The 25,337-nt window shown below is 33.8% G+C and overlaps 1 protein-coding gene across 1 annotated transcript in view; it reads left to right on the top strand.

Annotated features, from left to right (window-relative positions):
- LOC100166039 overlaps positions 1–25,337 on the top strand; it is a 127,879-nt gene that overhangs the window by 476 nt on the left and 102,066 nt on the right. Inside the window, 1 exon segment of the mRNA XM_029491600.1 lies at positions 14,063–14,118. Coding sequence (XP_029347460.1) covers positions 14,063–14,118 — 56 coding nt within the window.

The raw sequence follows: 25,337 nt of genomic DNA, 5'->3' as shown, positions 1-25,337 counted from the left end.
TAAGTAACTTTGTTTTTAGATAGTTAATTTTTATAAAAAACTATGATACCTCTCATTGTTTAAGTTCCTAAACTGTTATTATAATCGCAGAAATAATACAAATTCAATATTTGGGACCTAGGTAATGATAATATAAACTACGTATAATATAATAAAGTTGTATATATCTTAATAATATCTAGTACCTATTTATTCACCAGCAGACGAATCAGAATGTGAACAAAATTATAAAATTTGGTCCTTGCGGTTCATAATTTAATATTAAAAACTTATATAATATGCAATTCATTTTTGTATCATACGATATTTTTACAACTATAAATGTATAAATTCTATTCAAATTTTAACACCATAGCAGGCAGCTGCCTATTTTGTCTGACGACACCACTATAGCTACTGACACATACCTATAACTTAGCTACGTGACTTTTTGTGAAGTGCAATAATATCTGTATTATCTGAACACTCTGAACCATTATTGGTGGTGTATATTGCATACATTTTTATTATGTGTACAGTGCACACGCATATGAAAAAAACTTTAAACGTTTTAAAGTTTAATTTTGAATGCACTAAAATTTGATTTATTTTATGGGAAATAAAAAAAGTGAAAATATCATCTTTAAATAATGTTTTTTTTCTAAAAACGCAATCGTGATGAACAACTGTGGACAGAAAAGTGTAAGTTTTTATTAGCGTTGTCCCAATGACTTTCTAAAACGTAAACTAATCCAAACACGGTTCGAAAGTGATATATTATACACTGCATCTACATAAATTAAGATGACAAGTTTGCCTACACATTCGGTACTGTCATTAAAACTAGTACATAGTATATTAGTACATGTAAAGTCTTAATTTTCGTTTGTATATTGTCTTACACTACTTTTTAAATCGTTGGTTTATTTCCAACTGATATTTCGTGCCTTCTATGAACATGTTTTTATTTTTGGGGGGAAAACTTTTCTTTCAAACATGCCATGCCGGAGTAAAAACACTTTCGTCACGGTTTGCTACACGCAATGCAGCCCCCTATGTTAAAAGTAAACGTGATTGTATAAGCAACAGTTGGACGGGTTGTGTCAAATGTTTGAAAACAATTAAATAATTTATGTGCGTTTAAGCCTTAATATACTTAAGGAAATTTTCAAAATAGTTTAGAAAAATATTAGCCAAACACTTGTTAGCTGTAGGGTACAGGAAAAAACCACGAAGGTTTTCGCCCCCGCGTTTACCTACTAGATATAATAATTTATTAGTATATTGAATACAATTTGTTTTTATAGTTCATATTGCCTTGGAATTAAGTTTCAATCGAGTAATAAATGCATTGCATTTTGAGCATAAACTTATTGCACAGTATTGTTTAGAATTTATAACTAGGTACACAATTAACTTGATACAGAAAAAAAATTACAAGTTTTTATAATGCATTTTTACATACATAATAATGAATTAATAATAGTTTTCACTGGTTGATTATATTTTGTATGAATTTAAATGATTATTATGCTCATAATTTATATTACTTAATTTATTAAAATCTATTGTAATAAATATGTATTTACCATTTATCATATAAACAAAATTACTAATTACTACAATAGTTAATTACTAATAATGGATGTTATAGTACTGTTTTGAAATAAATTACAAAACTTGTTTACAATTTTTAAAATATAATCGACTTTTAGAAATTGTAATTATTTTTTATAAACATTTTTATATTTAGTGTTTATTAATATTATATATACTTTTACATCTTCTTTTATAAACGCGTACTGAAATTATATCATGCGTTATCAACTCGTTCCAGGCATATATGTACACCGTGCACGGTACACACAAATTGTATACGACAGGTGTTAACCAGGGGGTCCTAGATTAACCACAAAACAGACCATTACATTAGAACACATTTTTTTCCAGTAACAATGTAACATTGACAACACTTATGTTTCGATGAAACATAATATTAAAAAGGTTATCTGACAAATAATTGTATGATGAAGCGTTACTGAATAATATATAAAAGCGAGAAATCTATAAATTATTATAAGCGCGTAAAATAATAATAATAATAATTCCGGAAATTGTTTTAAATGTATGCTTCATTGACTGTGTACACATGGGGTTCCTATAGCTGTGCAATGCCCCTGTTTTTTTAGATGCATGCAATGACATTTATCCATTATAATTAAAATAACGATGTTTTATTATTTTCTCAATTTTATTATTTCGACCACATCCTTTCATGATGACCGATTGGGGTACTACACATTTTCGCAAAATCATTGCGCAGGAAACGAGGTATGAAGGTTGACCAAGGGTCTTTCAGGCTCGATATTATTGTTGCATCACTCTGGGGGGTGATCCGATTGAAGATTTTATACACACGCCCATTTATAAATTAAATTATTGCTAACAAATAATATCGAAATTCAATGAAAATGATATATGATTTAATAACGGGTCAAATTTGTCTAACGAAATATTAGGGGTGGTAAATAAATAAAAAATACACCATAAGTAAGAACATAAACAAATAATATCTATTCTAAATTTGGTATATTATTCATTTAATTTAAAATTCTATATAGGTAAACTTATACTGGTTATAAAATTCGTAAGTATATGCTATATGGTTATAATATAACCAGTTATAATTTTTCAGCGTTTATTTTGGTATTTTAAGTATCATAACTCATAATTATTACTTAGTATAAATTTGTATTTATATAATACATTGATAGTTCCATATTATATTAAATTAATAAGTGTAGCCGTATAGGCCAATTTTAAAACTATATAGGAGGTACCGTTATGACGTACTTATCAAATTTAACATATAATAATATATGCAAAAAATATATTTCTTTTATGCATTTAGTATTCCAGCTTAATTCAATACGTGAACACACTAGTAAAAATGGTCAATTATTTTTATATAAAAAATAACTCTTTTTCGTCTTTTAAAAATGAAAATAACGGTGATTATGTACGTGGGTGATAGATAATAATAACAATAATAATAATAATAATAATAATAATAATAATAATAATGATATATTTTTACGTTTAGTGGTCTTTTAAATATTCTATACACATAATACTTAAAATAAAAATGAACCCAATAAAAAAATTTATCTGTGAAAAACGATAAATTCATTTCTGATTGTTGAATCATGAGTTAATTAATATAATATATTATATAACAATTAGTAATCTAATTAAAAGCCAAATTATATTTTTATTAGACAATCAATAGTTATTTATGTTAGAATTGTAAAAAATCTATTAAAAATTGTACTAATTATTGATTAAGGTATACAGTTAATATTATAGACGATAATAAATAGTAAATTAAGTGTACAAATAAATACTATTCTTAACTATTTAAATTAAGAATTTTTTTTTATAGAGTTATTAATTTCACGACCACCATTTATAAATCAGGCAATCTTTGTAAATACAGTAAATATGCATATGAATAAATGTCATCCGACTTCCACATCATCGTATAAAGATACTATGAATACGGCTCTTTAGTTGTTATATATATTATCTATGGTATTATATAATAATTTTAATGTTAAAAATTGCTTTTATATTAGTTAACCTAAACTTTTAAAAACATTTTACTAGATAAATAATAAAATTGTTATTACATTGCATAGCATTTATTATAACTATTTTAAGGATTAAGGAGACATCTTATGCATTCACCAAAATAAATAATTTATTTTATTTTTAAAACAAATATAGTCAAAAAAGTTATATTTAAAAATCATAAATCAATTAGGTACACAAATTCGTTTTATAGATCTATCGTAAGACTAGTTAAAGTTTACTATTCATTAAAAAATCATTTGATATAATTAAATTGAAAAACAGCTGAGTTGGAGATAAATGCCTATTATAATATACGCCGTATAGCTATGTATCCTTCTCTAAACCTCTACAACAATATTACTATAAATCACATGTGATATATTATAATAATATGTTCATGAACCGAAGTCGTTTTTTATCGAACTATGTGTATTAAAATATTCTTGATTTTATTTTCATTTTAAATTACTTTTCCCGCGAACTCCTAATAATTTATTTACGATTCGGACCATTACATAATATCACATATTATTATTATTATTATTATTATTACTATCGTTATTATTACTATTATGAATTATGATTATCATCATTCATTATTGTCCAACGAGCGCTCAGAAACCGTCATAAAGTTATTGTAACGCGCCATCCTCTATAGCTGTACATACCAATGTATATAACACGCCTATAACGTGCATTCGCTTCGTCCGGGAGACTCTGCGACGGCCGAGCGAAATATTATATTATCGGCGCGTATGACTTATAACTACCTACCGGGTAATAAAAACTAAAAAACTAAAAAAAAAATGAAGATGAAAATAAAAATCTCATTTCACGGTGGTGCGAACTTTGACGATCGTCGGAGAAAAAAGAATAATAATATGTCGACCGAATAATAGTGTTATAATATTATTATACATATCGAGCGCCAAGGACGTGCGGCGTATTATACACCTTTAACAACCTATACCTCTGTATAATAATATCATATTATGTTGAAAAAAATCCTCCGCTTAGATCCGTGGCGACGAGGATGGGAGGGAGGGAGGGTCAAAGGGGACACGTTATAGTTTTGCCCTTCTCCTACCACCTGGGGGCCGCCTGGTGTCAATCGGTTGATTTGATTTTTGCATAGTCACGGCGCCGCGTTACACATATTATTATTATTATTATATATTATATTATTAACATTATTATTATACACGCGCACGCGTTGCAGACAACGCCGCCGAGCAACCGCGGCGGTCGATTATACTTAGACACGTCCGTCTCCGCCTTGCCGCCACCACCACCGACATATTATCTGCGAATTTCGTTAAAAAATTATTCAATTTAGGTGCAGATACAGTAGATATTATACACGTGTTATTATCGAGTCTTGAACCGTGGTTTCTGGTATTTCTCGTGATTGTTTTTCGGTTCTATATGGTTTCGGTTTGGGCTTATTTAAAATAGAAATATAATTGAGGGTTAGTACCTCCTAATAGCGCCAAAAAATCAAGGTTCTATAAAAAAATGATTTTTCAAATAAAATTGTATTTGATTTAAACGCAGAAAACTTATACTTTGTGACTAATGGTATCATATAAGAGATAACCTAAATATTAAAGCATAAAAAAAATATTTAGAAAAGTTGAACATATTTCATATATTCATATAGTTAGGCGTTCTTTTAATAACATTAGGTACCTATAATACTTATATCATGTGTCGGCGGACGGAGGTATCTACCGGCTAATGATATTTTCTTTATACACTGACTTCTATAGAAAGTATTCTCGTTAGATTTTGTAATCAACGATATCTATTACAGGGGTTGTAAAGAGTTTTCACGGCTATAGAACACCTTCGTCATTATTATTATTATTATTATTATTATTATTTGTCGAGATAATTAAAAATTGTATCTCTCTTAGAATTCAGTTGTATCGAGACGATCGCATCATAATAATATAATATATACATATAATATATATTTTATTGTTTGTACTTATATAACCCATTGAATATTAATATCAATTGTTCGCGTCCACGTTTAAGGGTTGGGCGTCAGTCGTTCCATCATTCACGGTCATATACAGTCGATAGTTTCATTTTTTAATTTAAATTTTTTTTCAACCAAGACGGTCGTTATTGTTGTGACATTATCTCCGATTTGATCAACTTTCGAGTAGGTATATTTATATGATTTGTTTTATAGGTTTTTCTGCATTCTTTGATTGCATTATATTTAAAAAGAATAAAATTACGCATCAAAACTTGCGCTAAACCATATTACGCAATTGCGCCCTTGAAGTGAATATATAAATAAGAACACAAAATGCACGTTATTATATTATTACAAGCGAATATATATCATATTATTCACCTTTGTCTGTTATTTGTTTTGTTACACTTAAGTAATCGGCTGGTCCGAAGTTTTTCGATTGTTCGATGTGACACCTATGGTAGGTAGGTGTACCTACCTTAAAAAATAGACTATATAAATTTAGTTCAAATAATCGCACATTATAATAATATATTACATAGGTATTAACATTTCAAATGGACTATTTAATTGAACATCGTTGATGAGGGTCCCACATATTATTATAATATACCAATAGCGAATTATTCAGCCTCCATTATTGACCATTACAATAGTGTATACCTATTACATATATTATAGTAGGTACTATATATATCGTGGCAATGTGGTCGGCGTTTGGTGTTACCTATATATATATATATACAGACCTATATATTATATATTATATATAATATTATTATTGTCTACACATATTTATTGCGCTTTATACCTTTGATATGTTTTATTTACGTGTCGGCCCGCCCCCGTGCGCACAGAGTGATTTAGGGCGAAATCGTTTGCACCGCAAAAAACGGGTGGGTGAGCAACGAAGGTGGGGGGGTTTGATTAATATTGTTTTGGCCGTTCCGTCAAACTGCGGTCGGACCGTGTGTTGTTCTGCAATAGTATGTACACTGTTTCATAACGATTCCGTACAAGGAAAGTACAAGTTTATACGGCGTTTACATTATTATATTATATTGTAACACGCTGGCCGTCTGCAAGATTGAATAATAATAATAACACGAAGAGCTAACAGCACATATAATATACTTCTCCGACCTCCGTTTTGCGTTTGTATCTTTATATTTTTTTTTATGTAATACCTCAAAACTTGCATATTCCGATGGTTTTTCGATAATTTTTACGTGCAACTATCGCGTTTCCTTTTCGAGCGTACCAAAAAAACACAAAGCCACTGTATAAATATAATGCCATCGTATAATCGTATCTGCTGCAGGTGGCGTATTCGTTTAGTGAATTTTAATTACGACGTTCCGCCGGGACCTTTCACGTCTGGGAGATTTTTCAACATGTATAGGATTGTGTCTTACCAAATCGCACGTATTTTTTTTTTAAATATATTATAATATAATATTATTTGCATCCCGTCTGAAACTCGGGTGCGCTACATAGCCACTTAGCCACATGTGACATAAATGTAATTTTATGCAAACACGGCAAGCGACCTCGGCGAAGATGTAATGTACGTAGATACATCGAGTAATCGAATGACACATGGAATATAAATAGTCAACAACCTTCGAAGTCTGCATTGTTTCCTATCAATTCGTTTAGGCTTTCGACAAACTGTAGTAACTAAATGCCGAATTTAGATTAATTTATTTTTTTTTGTAATGCAAACGTAAGAATTACGTTATGCCATTTGAATTCCGTTGGGTGAAGGCCAGTGTATAAATCTCAAATAATATTGTTCGTCACAATGCTCTTTTTTACTTTCTTTCCGTAACAAGGAACGCGCGCGCGTGTATAGAGCAAACGTTCAGATATAGGTACAACGACAACAACGAAAAAAACTGAATAAAATAAACGAGTGTGTGGGAGAGCAGAATTGAAAGTGAAATATTTATCTAAACAAGTCGTGGCGACCTTTTTTGATCTGGTCAACCACTATTTTCTTAAACACTAACTAGATCCGAACATAATATTTTATGTATACACTATTACACGCTATTCGTACATACGTTAAATAATTATATCATTATTGATGAATATGGTATAACGACTGAACGTGTTGCCACACGTTTTTGGAATTATATTCTTATTGCGATTGTAGCGGCGGTCATTTGTCATTTTTTATATTTTATTGTACCTATACGTATTGTCTAGCGGCAGAAACACGAATTGTACTATATTTTCGATGAAAAAATAGGGAGCTTATCGAAAGTGCATATTATTGATATTGTGTGTTTATTTGATTGTAATAATATACTTACTTATAATATTATTGTAACATAGTTGTACAAATTAAAATAAGACCAAAAACGATAATAATTCACTTTCGCTCTGTCCGAGATCAGTGATGCACGAAATGTCCGTTTACACGATCCAATGATCTGTTACGTAACCGTTCGAGAATTATCGAAATAATTATGGATGTGCGAATAGTATATTCTGTTTTCGACATGTATTTTAATTTTTAGTATACTATGCTAGCTGTTACCTAGTTATTGCATATTTTAAACGGTTTGCCCTATACGGTACACACTTAAAACATATTATTACACGCACGCGGAGTTTACAAAAATGAACAAAAATGAAAAGGGATAAACATTTTGTTTTACTTTTTAACTAGACGGTTAGCATGTGGTTTTTTTATGACCAGTAACATGATACACATCAGTTGTTGTGGAGAAGATCACCTTGAGATGAATTCTTAAGTAGCAACAGGGTCTCCCAGACGGGTTAATACAATTATACAAAATATTTGGTACAGCGAAAACTTGACGATGTTACATACAAATATTATGACTGTGAGGAGAATTCGACTCTCTCCTCATGACTGATGATGTTATACCATATTTGGCTTTGCCCAATTTCGTTGTTTCCTTTTACTTGAGAGCTTGCCGAAAATGGGAATCGGAAATCCGTGAACAGGTTAGTGATTGAACTGTAGAAATTAAAGTTTGATGACATAAAAATCCTTTTAAACCCGTAAAGCCTTTTTTATTTTAAAGAAATACTATTTTAATGTTAATTAGAGAATGCGATAACTTTATATTAATAATCAATAATTATACTGTTTTTAAATAAACTAATTTTCAGAATAATATTATGAAAATCTCCAAATCAATAAAAAAAATAATTCAAGTTAACATTTAAATTGTATAAATTAAATGTCTATCAAATAACTTTTATTGTAATACCTTGAAATACGCATTCGAAAATATATATTTAAACGTTAGCTTAATAAGTAAATAAATACAAATGATATAAGTAGGTACATGTATTTTTTTTATTACACATTAATAATATGTACAAATATTTAATTACAGATACTTATAAACTGGAATTTAATTTCCAACTAAAAAAAATTCTTTAAAATTGTTTTTTAGAACTTGTTATCCTTATAGCAGGTAATGTTTATATTTGTGCAACGTTACGCAATGACATTGTTTGTTAAAAGCCCCAATTACCATTGAGTCATTTGACATTGGACAAATAATCATTTTTCTCACAAAATATTAAGCTTAAGTTGACGAAGTTATTAACGTTTCTAATGTGACACGTCAAATCAGCTGCAATATATCAACATGAGTTTACGACTATATTATATACTATGTTTTTAAAAGCCAAAAATATTACGGTCCTGCAGTCGGCTTTAGGTAGGTATGTCATGGACGTAAGACACGTGTAGTTTTTACGGCAACATTGCGATCAAATCAGGATAATTGTTTGATTCCTATACGCCTATGGCATAATACAATATTATGTAGTTACTATTATAATTTATAATATATACACACATAGGTAGTGTAAAATATATAAGTGCAGCAACAATAATTAATGCTCGTAATAATTTTCATCCGGATTACAACTATTATATATTCCAGTCCTTGAACATTTGAGACTCGTAAGATAATACGAGGCTCGCTGAGAAATTTGCACACGAGGCGTAGGTATTGTGTGCGAGCGAAAAAATTATGTTAAATCGACGTGTAGGTTAGTCTTATAAAAGATCGGCGCCATCGCATGCACGCGACCTACTGCAGGTGCTCTCAGCTGCAGCAGTCGTATCGGCGAATCGATCTGCACAAAAATGTCGAGTGACGCAATATATTATTATAATATGGACATGATGGGTAAACAATTATTTGAAATTCGAAACGCCGAGAATTTACCGGAACGGAAATTTTAAAAAATGCATTAGTCGGCTACTATATAGTTGCGCGGCGCGGCAACTGGTTCGCCGCGGCCTTGCGCCTGGAGACCGCGCCCGCCGCCGCACACTTCTCGAGAAACTTTCCAACCCAATACACGGCACGATAGGTAATAATGATTATGGCGTGTATATCGGTGGGTCGGATAACGCAAAAAAATAATATAATATAATAATATATTTGCGTATGATATTTGCGCGTGCACCTATTTAATTTTATAGTCGTTCCTACTTTCTATATTAATTCGCGTTTCAAATTATAATATTATAATTTATATATTATTATCGTCTTATAATAATAATTACACTGCCCGCGCCGAAAACAAACGTCAACCGTCGTGTGGAAGATAGGTCGACACATTTTGTCTTGTAATATACGTAGGTATAGGTATGCGTACGCGTCTATCCCGAGAAGGTATTTATATTAATTATAGGTGCCCTCTCCCCTCCCCCCCATCAATACTCGGCACGTCATATTATTACGTTACGGCGGTGATTGACTATGTAAGCATAATATTATATATTTTACGTGTCGCGTCGTTAACCCGCGAAAAGACATTGTGCGTCCGTTCACGGTGGACCTCATCTTCGCGCTTCACGACTGGCCGGATTCCCGACCTTGCGGAAAACCGCAAATTTTCGTACAAATAACCATATAATGACAACAATAATAATACACGAATTACTATGAACCCGCGTAATGAGGATACTGAGGGCTGTCCGTCAAGATCCGTACAAAACGACACTTCGACAGTATATGTGTTTATATATGTATCGAATGTATTGGTATTCCTAGGTACTATTATTAGTAAATTACATGGGTAATGACTTATAACACATTAGGTGCAGAAGACTTAGGGGCAGCGTTCACCAAAGTAGTAAAGTACCTAGGTACTTTAGTTGTATGACAACGATTTTTCTGAAACTATATGGCGATTTATTCGCAAACATTTGTACTAATTCAATAAAAACGGGCAATTATTTTAAATGTTGAATTTTTACATGATTGATGGTTCAAAATGTATCTGCCGACAAAATGCAATTCGTATCGTGCAAGCGCCCACTGAGAGGGATGCAATATCGAAACTTTCCCAAAACGCGTTATTTGGGTTCCCTTTATACCTTCACCAAAAAAAACCCCGATTGGAACCCAATTACAGTAAGAGTTATTTCATATGCTACCCTTTAAGCTGAACACGCTGCAATATATATACAATACCTACGTCGATACAGTGCACATGCAGCTAGGCGTATCTATATACATATGCAGGTCACTCATTTTTCATATGGACCACTGTTGCACCTGCCCTCGTGTTCCTCGGCCTCTTTGACCTTTGTGCGCATACCGATTGTCAACCTCACGGCGGTAGTTCCACACTGCACTACCTCATGCAGTGCGCGCAACACCTCCGCCTCCATATAGGCACCCGACGATAAATCTCGAAATACCTTGACTTTGCCGGTCACGTGTGATTGCTGTGATGTAGTAGCGGTGGTCTCGTAACACGCAGCGAGGACTTGGCTGTATATATCAATAGAAAAACACGCGTTTAATATAATATATAGTAGTTATTCTGTGGGTTCTTATCGACTGTCGAAAACGATGTGTTCCGTAAACGGTTTTCGTTGTCGGCTGCTGTGCGCTGCTGCAGTCCACCAGAAGTCGTGAAGAAAAACGAAGGATTTTTTTTCGTTTTCCCATCACAATTACGTATACTAACCATCTCAACTGTATACGCCGCGGTGTCTTATATTATTCAGAGTGTCGTCGACCGGTAACTGCAGTATCCACGCCGTCAATTCATCACTGAAGATACGGTTATATTCTCAATTGAGTTTCTGCGATTAATCTAATACGTACGGCGACATAATAATAATAATAATAATAATAATAATAATAATAATAATCGGATTTATAGTGTATAGCGACCGCAATTGGTTTAAAATTGAACGAGCGGTGATTTCCTACCACCGACAGACAAATCCACGGTTTTTTTTCCTGTATTTCTTTTAGATTTCCCAAACAATAGGGGAAAAAAACTGTCGCCCGATTGTCGTAATAGTAGGTACCTAATTACGGTGGATAAAAAATATTTATGTACATAAATATATATATATTCGGTCGATTTGACGACCAGAAACATTCAAGGACACCAATGTCGGCAGTCATCAACAGTAGTGCACTCTACGCCACCGAGAGTACGACTCCACTCGCTCATATACGTATACCTGGTATATACCTACTAGATAGTATATAGCCTGCAGTGACTGCATACCTGATGAAGTGAATCCGAATGCAGGTCTTTGACATTGTTGAAACCGCACGAGAGACATCCGCCTACTAGTTTTTATACAAACACGCGGTTACCGAGCGCTGCACGATACGCGTATATACTTACCTTTGTGTATACATGTATACTAGTATATGTAGACCGGCGGAAAATCGTCTGCGACACAAACAAATAATAAATACAATAAAGCATTTTCTGTGCCCCGTCGATATGTAAATACGCCTAGCCGGATGTGATCTGTACGATAAGGTCGGTCGTCGGAGACCACCGAGCGAACGTCGCGTCGCCTGTCTCGGCTCCCCTACGGGCTATGCAGGTGGTTGGTACGTCTTGTAAATTATAATACAACCGCGAGAAGTATAGATACACACACGCATATATACAGCAACAGGGATGAAAATATCGCAAGAAGTCGCAAGAAATAAAATCAGTAATAAAAAAAATTAACTCGATAATTTAATAGTGTTTAATGTTTATACATGTACTAATGTACCTAGGTATATATTCCTATTACGCAAACTACATTTTAGCGAACTATTGCCCGCTGCGATCAATCACCAGACTGAATCTCCTTATTTTTTTCATTTTAAAATAAAAAGAATTCATCACATACATAACTATATAATATATATATATATTATATTGCATACAAATGAACTACACACGTTTTTATATGACTCTTAGACACTTTATCATTATAACATATATGTATAGTCTATGGTATGCGTCTATACTTAAATATAAAAATGTGGGAAAATTCCGTTCTACCTCTCAGTGCAAAGTGTAATATAATGAAATGTCCGTATACTACTACATACACCCAACTTTACGGTATATTTTACAATATTTGAATCTAAAATGTTTCTACTTATGAGACTTGTGTGTCGTATATATTATACAAACTCACGTTTATTTTATTGCATGCTGCCTACGCTATATTTTTTAAAAACCGATTAGTATTACTTCCGCGCCTTTCCAGCGTTGTAAATAGAATACGCATCGAGTTTTCAAATTTATTCATATAATTTTATTTTTGATATTTGTGTAAATATTTGCGTTTACAACAATAGTAGTTTATACTACTATGACAAAAAATTTATATTGACATTCACAATAATGTTTTTAAACACATTTTTTTCTGTAACATATTATACCTACACATTATATATTTTAATAATCCAACGTTGAATATCCAACGATAATGTGATAATTGTAAGGGCCAATTGTTTATTCTATTTTAATTTAGAGGCTTAGAGCTACGTGTGCCTACGTATATATACACTTACTATTATAAGTATTATTCAAATGTGTACTAGTGTTTATTATGTGTGTAATAATATTATACATGCGTTTAAGAACAGTTATAACAAACGGACAATTGTTTTCAAAAGTATCTATCTAGCCAATAGAAAGTGAAAAAAATAACACTATGATATATGGGTGTATACGCAGCAGTGAAAGATTTCGTGGGTGATACGAAGGCGTGTTTCGTATTTGGCATGACAGTTATTCCTACCCTCCCCTTCTCACAAATTGGCCCAGATTTAAAATAATAATATACATGTAGGTACAATACGCTACCAATAAGCGTTAATCACGAAGTGGTTTTTCATTGAAATTATATTAAAATTTTAAATTGGAAAGTGCAGTAATTATCAAAATGACTTGTCACGACACGTACGTTTTGTATAATATTTAACCCGTTAAACGATTGCAATGTACTGATTAAAATGTGTGATTGACAACCGGATAAGCTGTTCAACGATCAATAATCATTAATGAACTACCTATTAATGTTAAATTTGTATCGGTGATTATCGTGTATGATTATTATTAAATAACCGGTGAAACTATTGTTATATTGAGACGTCACTATGATAAAGTCTTATTTGTTTTGTTTTTTTTTTGCAGTGAAAATGAAATGCATCCTGCCTGCAGTGTTATGGCTGTGGCAACTCCTAAGTTTGGTAAGTAATAATCCAATATCATATAACCAATATTCTTCTAGATTCTGACTTATGTCATCAATAACCCTAAAGAAATATATCATTTCATTTTAAATTATAGACTGTGTTACGCGAACGGTTTCAAATTACAAATTACTGAAAGTCGAACAGTAAAAGATAGTACCTATAGGTATATATTGTACCTATATAGGGTACAGGTACCCATAATATTAATGTAATTTCCAAGCTAACAACTATTAATTAAATTCAAAATTTTCAGAAAATCGCATTACTTTTAGGTTATATTAGCCTAACTTTGTACCTACTCGACTTTCATTTTCGATCAAATGTCCAATCATCATAATATCGAAACCGAGGGGAAAGTATTGAAATTACTATTATGCTAGTACTAAATAGTGATTGAAACCGGTTTAAATATTAAAAAAGAAATGATTCATCAATGTACAAAATCTTACTTAATGTTTGCACAAATAAGTGATCACTATATTATACTCTACCTATACACCTTGATTTTTCTTACCTCTTGGCCATGTTTATTATTCTATATACACATGATCTATTTATTATTTTATAATTTTGAATTATCTCGCAAGTCAACTACTGATGAATACGAATGAATCTCATTATAATGTCACCAAGATTACATTTTAAAAGTGATCACGGAAGCACATTTTGAATGGTAGCGATAGCGATATTATGTGTTTTTTTTAAATTAATAATAATTTTAATCAAAATTTTACTGATGGAAAGTCACGAAATACAAGTTTGATAATAAAGATTTTTAATTTTGACCGAAGGTCGATGTTAATCACCTGTTTTTCGACGTTCATCGTTAGGCTAAACAATGTGTATTTTAATAAAAGCGTTCTTGAGATAAATAGACTGGAAGGTTGTGCATACATTTTACACCATGTTTTCATAATTTTTATAATTTATTTTATCCTTCAAGCAAAAAGGGAGACGGCTCAACAATAGTATTTTATTTCATTATAAAAGTTTGATGTTATAATTGAACACTGCAAATACACCGGTTTTTCATTATTATCAAAATAAAATGGATATATTATTATTTATAATGTAATACGTATTAAGTATGCGTAAATACGCTTCTAGCGGTTATTTCCTTATATGAATTTCACAGATATTTTTATGTAGGTATGTGTTTAAAATGTTTTAAACAAATCTACAACTATTTTTTGTATATAAATGTAAATTATTTATGACATAGTAATTTAGGAAAGACAAACCTATTTGCTGTTCACTGACCTGTAATTCGTGGGTAGATCCACCAGACGCCTATACATTAATAATTTACATTTGAGATTTGCATAATTTGTATGATTCATTTTTTCGGTTCTTTTATCTCCGCCAATTCTGTTGTAACATAATATATTGAAATACGTTATGGTTAACACTTAAACCATGACGTATGACATAGAAGCGTTCGGTGAGGTTGAGTATTGTTCGGAGCCGAGGTTTGCTAAATTGTGAATTTGAATGTTATAGTTGCATTTTGATATTGTTGCATCAATTTTAGTTTTCTCAGCCATATTGGTTCTTGACGTAAATGTCTGGCCAGAATATTGGTCGTACACTGAACCTATGAAGAGTTATTTTTTTTACCGATTATACCTATAGTATTAACTTTGATACGTAATATAATATATGTGAATACACATTTGGCCTCATAATATAATAAAGTAGACAATGTTGTATTCATTTCACGTTATCGGTGGTCTATACCATAAAAATATGATCGAATAACCGGAATACGCATATGATATTATCTATGTATTGAATCGATATAATGATGAAAGATTAATTTTTCCATAATTTCTTGTATGATATATTGCCGCAGTATATTATTGTATATTTTACATAGACTGCACTGACCATTATCATGTGCAGTATAAAGCTATAGTCTCCGTGTAGGATAAATCGCCAGACAAGCGAAAGGAATAACTGGTTTCCTTCGTCTCGCATTCGGCTCGAGTCGAGATTACCAGTGGAGGTAGGTTCCTTCCTTTATATATTGTTTGAAGAAAACTAGTTTTGTGAGCATAATATCTAAGCTAGTGAATATGGTTTTTCAATGCTCTGATGCGAATACCAACGGGCCGTTTGCAGAATCTATTAGAAGGTATACAAACACATATAACTATTATTTATATCGGTGCGATTTAATCTTTTTATCGATTCTGTAAAATACGTACCATATTATATTTTAATGATTTAATTTCGGTCGATCATTAAAATTTACAACTAGGAAAATATAATACACTACCTTTACTACAACTATTGAATTATGTGTTGTATTCGACTTTTGTTGTCCTATTACTACCGCGTTACGCTACGCGTTATGTCTTTATTATTTATTATACATAAAAGGTGTATTTTTTTTTAACTCCTCACGACTCTTATATACAGCGGCCCATCGATGGTCTTTTGAAACTAATTGTAACTAGATGTTGTCACTGCGATTGTTGCACTGCATACCAAACATATTACTATTACTATTATTATATATAGTGCGTACGCGGGTGCACACTGCGCACATATACACAATATAATATATATTATTATACATATATCGTATCCACTATACACACATTACACACAATATCGGACTTGGTACCGGCTCGAACACGGGGCACGAGCAGTCATTCACCCTTAGGTCGTGATTTCAGTTTCTAAAGTGCTCTCGGGATGATTATATTAATCGTGATCGCATTAAAATCGCCGCTTCGACGGAAACGTAGGTACCTATATGTGGACGTTTTACGACGGATCTCGAGATCGGAACTCTGCAAACACACACACACACACACACACACACAATATGTATATGAAATAAACTAATGTGTATCGTTCGAGAGATAGTCCAAACATAATATAATATAGAGCTATACACGGACAATCGTCCGTTTGTCGAGCGGGACACCGCGAGTTGGCACAGTGTGCAACAGGCGTGAATAAATCGATTAGTTCGGCGTGAAAACAATATAACTAGTGACGCGCGCGTTACCGTACACTGCGCGAGATATACATAATTCGACCGTCAAGTTCAAGGAATAAATTATATTATATATTTTCATACGGGCACAGTATCAGTATGCGGAAAATAATGTTGTAGCCACCAAGTTCAAGATTTCCCGGTATATAGTGTCTGCATGTTTGGAAAAGCGTATGTGGTTGATCAATAATAATCGATTTTAGTCCGGTACAACCGCTCATATAATATGCCATTATACGTACGTGTTTTTATAGCGGGAAAAGCGCGAGTTTTGAATACACGCAAGATTACGTACATTGAACATACTCGACATAAACGATATGTCGATATCTATACATGGGTGGGTGTACGGGAAGGGACGGGCTAGCTTCTGCATCTCCTTCTTCTTTTCTCAAAATACAATCTAATTTAATATTGATTGAAATATTATAGACGATTTTATATCTTGAACCACGACTGATGTTAATAATAACAATTTGACCGCGGATTGCGTGCTACCAAAAACTCTGCCCACCCTCAAGGTCTGCGCTCACCTAGGAAATATTATAGGTTTGTGTGTACAATTAGTCGTTTTAATTCGTCCAGAGTGCAAATTACTAATTAGTGGAAGTGACTTTACGAATACAGTGCAAGATGTAATTGAAAACGGAATGGTGCACTGAATGGAACTCGATTTGATTAGTACGAACCGTTATGTTGTCTTCAAGTGCAAAAAAAACTAAGAGTCTACTAACCTTATACCCGTAGGTAAATGACATGAGCACATGACGCTTCGGTTTGGTAAATAATATTATTATTCATACCATCCCAGACTTCAAGTACAGCGTGCTGTTAATTTATTCGATTTAAGGGCACACGTTTCATCACCTGAGTTAAACGAATATTAAAAAAAAAAAAAACATTTTGAAGATATTTTTTCCACGATTTCGGATGGTACTAAAAACCTTGAAAAACACCGTCAGACTACTACGAAATATTCCAAAACATATAAACTTAGCAAAGAATCCGTGTCCAACGACAACCTTTCTAGCGAAACGTTCGTGGGCAGCCGTGGTCACTGAAAATAAATAACAGGTTACCACGACGATTATCAACCATTCATCGCGCTTATTATATTAGAACGTGTGATGTGCATTTTGCGACTTGGCCGCATAATCATCATTATAATCCCAAGTTCGGCAATCTGAGAGTAAATGATGATTTCAAAATAATTCGATTAACTAGGTATACGGTCTCTTTGGATTGAATTTTTTGTAATATGATTATAATATACATGTATATAATATTATTATGCATTTTATTCTACTCGAAAAAAAATCCGTTGGATGGACAAAAAGAACCTTCGCCCGGAGTACCTACCTATTTATATTATTATTATGATGCGTTTAAAACACAACCGCGCATAAAATACATTATTGTAATAATAACGACGTGCATTACTATATCCTCACCCAGCGTGCGTTATTTACGTAGTTAATGGTCGCCAGTAATGTATATATTATATATATGATGCGGTAAGTGCCATCTCACACAGAGATATGATCCTCGGGGGTGCTGCGAGACAATAGAATGCCCCAGTGCGTGTATATCATCCGACGAGACCTTAGTGTAATTATTATATACGTACGTTGACGTAAAGAAATAGGAAATAGGTATATGCGTTGTATGTACATAATGTAATATGTTATAGGTGCATATATATATATATAATAATATCTCGCGCACGCGCACGTCCACGTCATTATTATGATTGAAAACAAATACCCCGATGCTGATACCTGCCATAGCCTCAAAGTATATAATATATATATTATAATATTATAATGATGAGGCGCATTGTATATTAATTCACTGCGGATTGTACACGATGGTCAGTGTAGGTATATGTAGTGTAACGAGTCCGCGTCCCTCCCGCCCACAGACGCCTATCCGATGATTCGTATATGTATAGGTATACGTATTATGTGTACAGCGAGGTACGTTCGAAAAATTGAATTCGTTCTATAATGAAAATATTAAATTATAATAATATTATATCGACGCGGTGCAATGGCGTCTGCGGCTGTTAACGTTGATCGATTTAGTCATGCGACACTCTGTATAGGTACGAGTTATATTATTATAGTATAATATTATAAAGATTCGGCGGCATTCCTGCGAGCCATTGTACGCAAGACAATAATATAATATAATGTTATACTTATAGACTATACTGCCTATTGTGGAGCGCCTGTTATTTTGTTTGTGTATTTTATTTTTCCATTTCAAAGAGTGGCCAATAAATTAACAACCCACACAAAGCCGGAGGTGTAAAGTTCAGAACCGGTTGGGTGGCGATTTTTTTTTTTTTGCACGACGGAAGTCTCTCAACACCGCTCTTTCCCGTCGTCGTTATTATAATATTATATTGGATATGTTATTGTTGTGCGTAAACGAGATTATATATGTACACATAAAACATCGACCAGGGTAAGAAAAAAATTCGTTCGGTAGTTCATTAACGGACGGCTACCACATTATAAACCTCGCCGTCGTCGCCTTGTCCGGGAATCATTAAATTAGATACCTAGGCAGTTGTTACTTACTGCAGTACACGCGTGCCAATAATTATTTTTATCGTTCGGTTCGCTTTGAATTAATTTCCATGTATTGAATAATACAGATATAATCTATAATAATACAGAAATCGGTCGAAAATCACGCGAAAACTATACGTACGTTCTTGTATACTGCAGCTATAATAGAATCTGATGATTTTGTGGTTTTTTCTACAATATAATTATTGAATATTTTTTCATATATTTAGAGTGTTGGGTTTATAACAATAATTACACACGTCTGTTTGTTAACCTTGCAGCAGTGTGTGTAATATAACAATGTAATGTTATTCTTACATTATAGGTACCTATAGGTGCATAAACACTTTTCGGCTAAGTGATTTCGTGTAAAACGCCATAAGCATCGCCGTTTCGAGCACTGCGCACGTCTTCTAATAATAATATTATCCGTGTACACCGATCGACGTTTAATTACGGTGGAAAAAATTACCACCACAGCGTTTGGAACGCATATATTATTATTATTATCATCATTATCGGGTCTATTAGAGGGTAATCGATATTGTGAACGATATTTTTTACATTCCTACACACACACACACACACACGGCAGACTCTTTAGTGTACCTGTACTACCTGTTGCACTCGTACAACATACCGCCATACAGCGTATATGCTATCGTGGCTCGGAGGAAGATTACTTTGACAACGTGCACCGCCCCCTGTATTTATTTGGTCGTGATATTATGTTTCCAGTTTTTCTTTTCCCCCTTTTGTTCTTACACACACGATCTACCTAGGGGTATCATACCATTATGCATACATATTATTATACACTATACGCGCGGGATTGTCTTCGTGTGTCAGTTATATATTATTATATTGTATGACGTGTTTACGCAGTCCGCGACCCGGCCGATGTTTGCTCAGGAATAACGATTTTGAACGTTCCTGCGGGGTCGACGAACCCGTCTTCGACAAATTGCAGGCGGCTCCTCTCGAAATACGCGTCCTCCGTGTGCGGACTGCTGCGTAAGTCGCGAGCCGGCCGCGATCAGCCCGGAGCACTGCTTCGACTGCACGCGAGTGAAGCTATAAATTATAATTTTATTTCGTTTATTTTATTACTTTGTTTTTCCTTCTTTATATTTTTGGCAAACGTTTTCGTCGACGTTCAAACTAGCGGTCGCAATGTCCTCACCCAATACTTAATCTTCACACTATAAACATATCATATATCCATATTTATTCTACATAAAATTATTTGTCGGATCGTGACGATTTGTTTATCTACTCATCTCGTCGGGCGCGGTCTACTCGTAATATCAACACACTAGTTCCTCACAGTTCAATACACTTCGTTGAATAATTTTATGTCTCTGCAGTATGACTCAAGATGTATATGTGCTGTTATTCGATGATTTCGTTTATTTCGGTTGCGCATATTATAATACTGCCAATGAATACACTATGTGAGCACTCAGTCCTCACATTGTGAGGACCAGGATAGAGTACACCAAACTGCACTGCAGAAGCGATATGGTGTTTTTTTCTTAATAGGTAGGTGCCTACACGATTACGCACATTATTATAGGTATAAAACAATAGCCGAGCACAAAATAATTTACCGCGTTCACTAAATTGGTATAAGAGCAACGTGCAGCCTATTAAAGCTTTCCTTCGGCATTCTCAGGTCGATGACGTAAAAAATACCGGTTTCTGCGAGCCATATTGCGGAGTCGCTTGTGATAACTATACGTGCGGTCAGCTTTTTTTTCTTTATTTTTGTTTTTCCGCCCACTAATGCTCACGACCACGGTTCGGCTCATGTGTGGTTGTAAATAAAAAAATCGAACGCCACGCACAGAGATCCATATATATTTAAATTCAGAAATAAATACGCGCCTATACCTGCCTATTTATCGTTCAAATGGACAAATAAAATAATATATTGTACCATTTCTTATACGTCAGTATTACCTACTACTTATGGGCGTTTATAAAATATAATAAACAATTAAATAGGTACAGTGTTCTGCCCATCTCTCGTTTGCGATCGACGAACCTACCCCATTGTCGATACGTATACGCGGAAGGAAGTTCGTGAAAGACAACAATCGTACATTGTACGCGCGGTATAATATTATACGAATGCACGTCCTAGTGTTTGGGTATTTGTTTGGGACATGTGAGTGTGTGAATAATTTCGAAACGTATACATTATAGAGTTAGCTCTAGAAACTATTGGGTGCTATAGTAAATAACAATGTAATGATAGTTTATGCCGGACCCAGCCTTATAGACGTAGTCGTGCAGCGCATATATGCACTTTAAAATCACGCGCGTTAGGTTTTTGTTTCCGTCTGTGTATTCAATTAATATGAATCACCGGTGAAAGTGTTTATAGTTATGAATATAAACGCCGGACTGTCCAAAGACCCCTGCGATCTTATAGTATATATATATGATATTCGGTTAATATACACACCTGTGTAGTATATATTATACATATTACACCACGTAATTGAAATGGAAATCGAGTTTATTTATTTTTTAGCAAGACAGCGAGTTATTAATTTTAACGAAAACCCGACGCTGAATCCTCGAAGCCCATAAATGGTTTTGAGCGTAATAATGTATAGGTACCTTTATAGTTGGACAATCTGTTCTGTATTATACATTTGATATCAAATTATGATCGTACGATGATGGGTTAAACATGCGTATATTATTAAAATCAAATCTTGTATTTAAAAAAATAATAATATTACTGTATAATATTAAAGTAGTACATTTTGAATTTTTTTTTCGTTAATACGTTGATAGTTATAGACTTATAGTTATATTTAAAATAAGTACAACACGCATATATATTTGTACATTAAAAAGTGATAAAAAAAATGTTTATTAGCATCGAAATCAAGTAATAAAAAATATGTTTTATACACTCCATTAATACCAAAACTTGATTCTACCTAATAATATAAGATTAGGGACTATTTAAATTATAGTATAGCGATGACGTAAACATAATATATAATTTTCTGAAACACTAAACTTTTTTGTTCTGCAATTCAGAGAAGTAGGTATATGTATACAAATACCTACCAAACTAAAAACATCATCTATATTCTATACAACTATATTACTTATATGGTAACTAATGGTATATCTTATTTTTGTGTTCAATTTATTGTTTGGTGTCATATTTATTTAATTCGTTTAAAAGCAAAAACGATATTGCTGAATCATATCAATGTACCTATATATTTTTATCTGCGATCGTAAATATGTTTTAACTCTAAATTATCAAAAATGAACCGAATATATGTGTAATGTATAGGTTGTAGTGTTGTACCTATACGTATCAAAGACCATAAAATAATCTTTATGTTATTCTGGAGTAACAGCGGTTTCCTCCAAAATTTGCAGATGTTATCGATCTTACAGATCTACAGTACCTATTATAGATGTCATAAATCGAGTGATCGATTTATAAGAAAATTGTTAGCAGAAAAAAAGGTCGTAAAAGAACTGCAATTGTAACTGATGGAATCGATTTGTCGGGATACCCGTGGTGATCACTGGCCATTTGGCGATTTTTATCACGCGAACCAGAGCGAATACCTACCTATATCAATATATACATGTGCACATTTTGGCTCTGGGAAAAGTCAATAACGCGTCGTTCTCAACGCGCATTATCGCGTCGAATTTGATATACGTCGCCGGGCATAATATATTATGGCGCAGTACCTACCTACAAGAGTAATAACAAAACGAAATAATAACGATAATAATAATAAAAAAACTATTTAAAGATCGCCTGGACACAACAATAGTGATGTTAGTTCCACTCGTGGACGTTATATGTGACGCAACAAACACGGGGACTGCTGCAATATCAAGGGCGTGATCGATTTTTACGGCGGTGCACGCGTTCGCGTCCTTCCCGCGATTTATAATGTAATCGTATTAGGTATAGCAGCGATCGCGGTGTGGATCCGCGTGTAACGAATTATAGGAGGAAAAAAACTCTCGCAAAGCGCGAAAAATAAAGAATAATCGCAACTATATAATATTATACTCTGCAACTGTTGTGATTAACGCGACGTCGATCTTCCGGACTGTCCAAATCGGGACGGACGAGAGGGTTCACTTTCGCTCGTCCGTATTTGGCAAAACGGGTCACATTGCTACACACACACACACACGCGAGACCGACACACGCTGTCGTTTTTCGCGTATGGGAATTATTATTTTTCATATACGTCATAATCGCGCGCACGTAACGCGATCCATAATAGCGTTAATCGTTATTGTTTCACCAACGGGACAAACATAATAATAATAATATCAGCAGCAGCTTTCAACGACAAGAAACGACTGAGAAAAGGAAGATTACAGTACGTATTATATGCCGCACTTGTCTTTGCTGCAGCAGCAGACAGTCACACGCGCGCGTCGTCTTAATTTCTCTTTTCGGTCGTCGTCGCGACAACACCGCCGTGTTACACAACCGCGATTTATACGTTGGATTTTGGCCTTGAATATCCTAAGTCGCGTTGTAATATTCGGATCCTACGTACGATATATATCTAGAGCATATATTATATTATATTATAACACACCGAACCACAATGCACCACATTTCCACTGTGCATTATGTATATTATATTGTCTTTCTATCTGTGCGTGTGTGTGTCAGTCTTTCGTCTGCAGCACTATACAGATGCGGAGAAATATTATAATCGTCGGCGGTAACGCGTTTTCACCATGTGACATTCACCCAGAAATTTTGAAATTATGTAACCTGCAGCAGACGGCGCGGTGGCGTCTTCGTGGGTGCATACTAATGTATTCTTCGAACTATACTCGCGCGGCCAATACCGACGCGAGCGTACTCATGTATTTGTGTGTGTGTGTGTGTGTGTGTGTGTGTACATATGCGAAACACTCGAAATAATAATGTTATTATTACGTCCTTGGGCCGACTCAAGTTCCCATATAAGGGTAAGCTATAGCGGTTTCTCCGGTAACCCACGCCATGCCGGAGCGGACGACCTCATGATAATATTTCGTAATGTTGCATGAGAATATAATCGTACCGAACCCGCAAAGATTCCGTACGAAAGCTGTTGTGGATTCGAAGAACACCGGTTAAATCACACAAACATAGGTGTTATAGTCGAAAATAGACGAAGGCGTCTGAAAAGGAATCATCTTATACACGGTACCAGTTATATATTGGCCGTGCGTTTAAGTCTCCGAATCTCATTAATCAGAATAACATATAAATATATAATATTATACCTAATATGTGCGAGGCGCTCTCAGAAATCTATACATATTAAGAAGGTGTACCTATATCTATATATTATTGTATATGCCCACGGAAAAACTAGCGTCGTCGTGGCTTTACGTTACGGTACAGTCACGGGAAATCTTCTTACACATAACTATTGCGACACGAAATTCCAAAATCGGAAACAATATAATCGATCAGTACACCTGGTCGCTGGTGCATTGCCCATTAACGGTCAGAGCCCAGTGCCCTCGGTAATTCTTTTTTTCTCCGGTGTTTCCTGCATGCTATAGCTGTAGGTACATATATAGTCCAAACGGACAGTGCTTGGTCATCGCTATGA

The sequence above is a fragment of the Acyrthosiphon pisum genome, chromosome A3 (assembly GCF_005508785.2).
Source record: "Acyrthosiphon pisum isolate AL4f chromosome A3, pea_aphid_22Mar2018_4r6ur, whole genome shotgun sequence".
Lineage (NCBI taxonomy): Eukaryota > Metazoa > Arthropoda > Insecta > Hemiptera > Aphididae > Acyrthosiphon > Acyrthosiphon pisum.
Note: the sequence above shows the minus strand (reverse complement) of the source record. Positions and strands in the feature narration are given on the sequence as shown.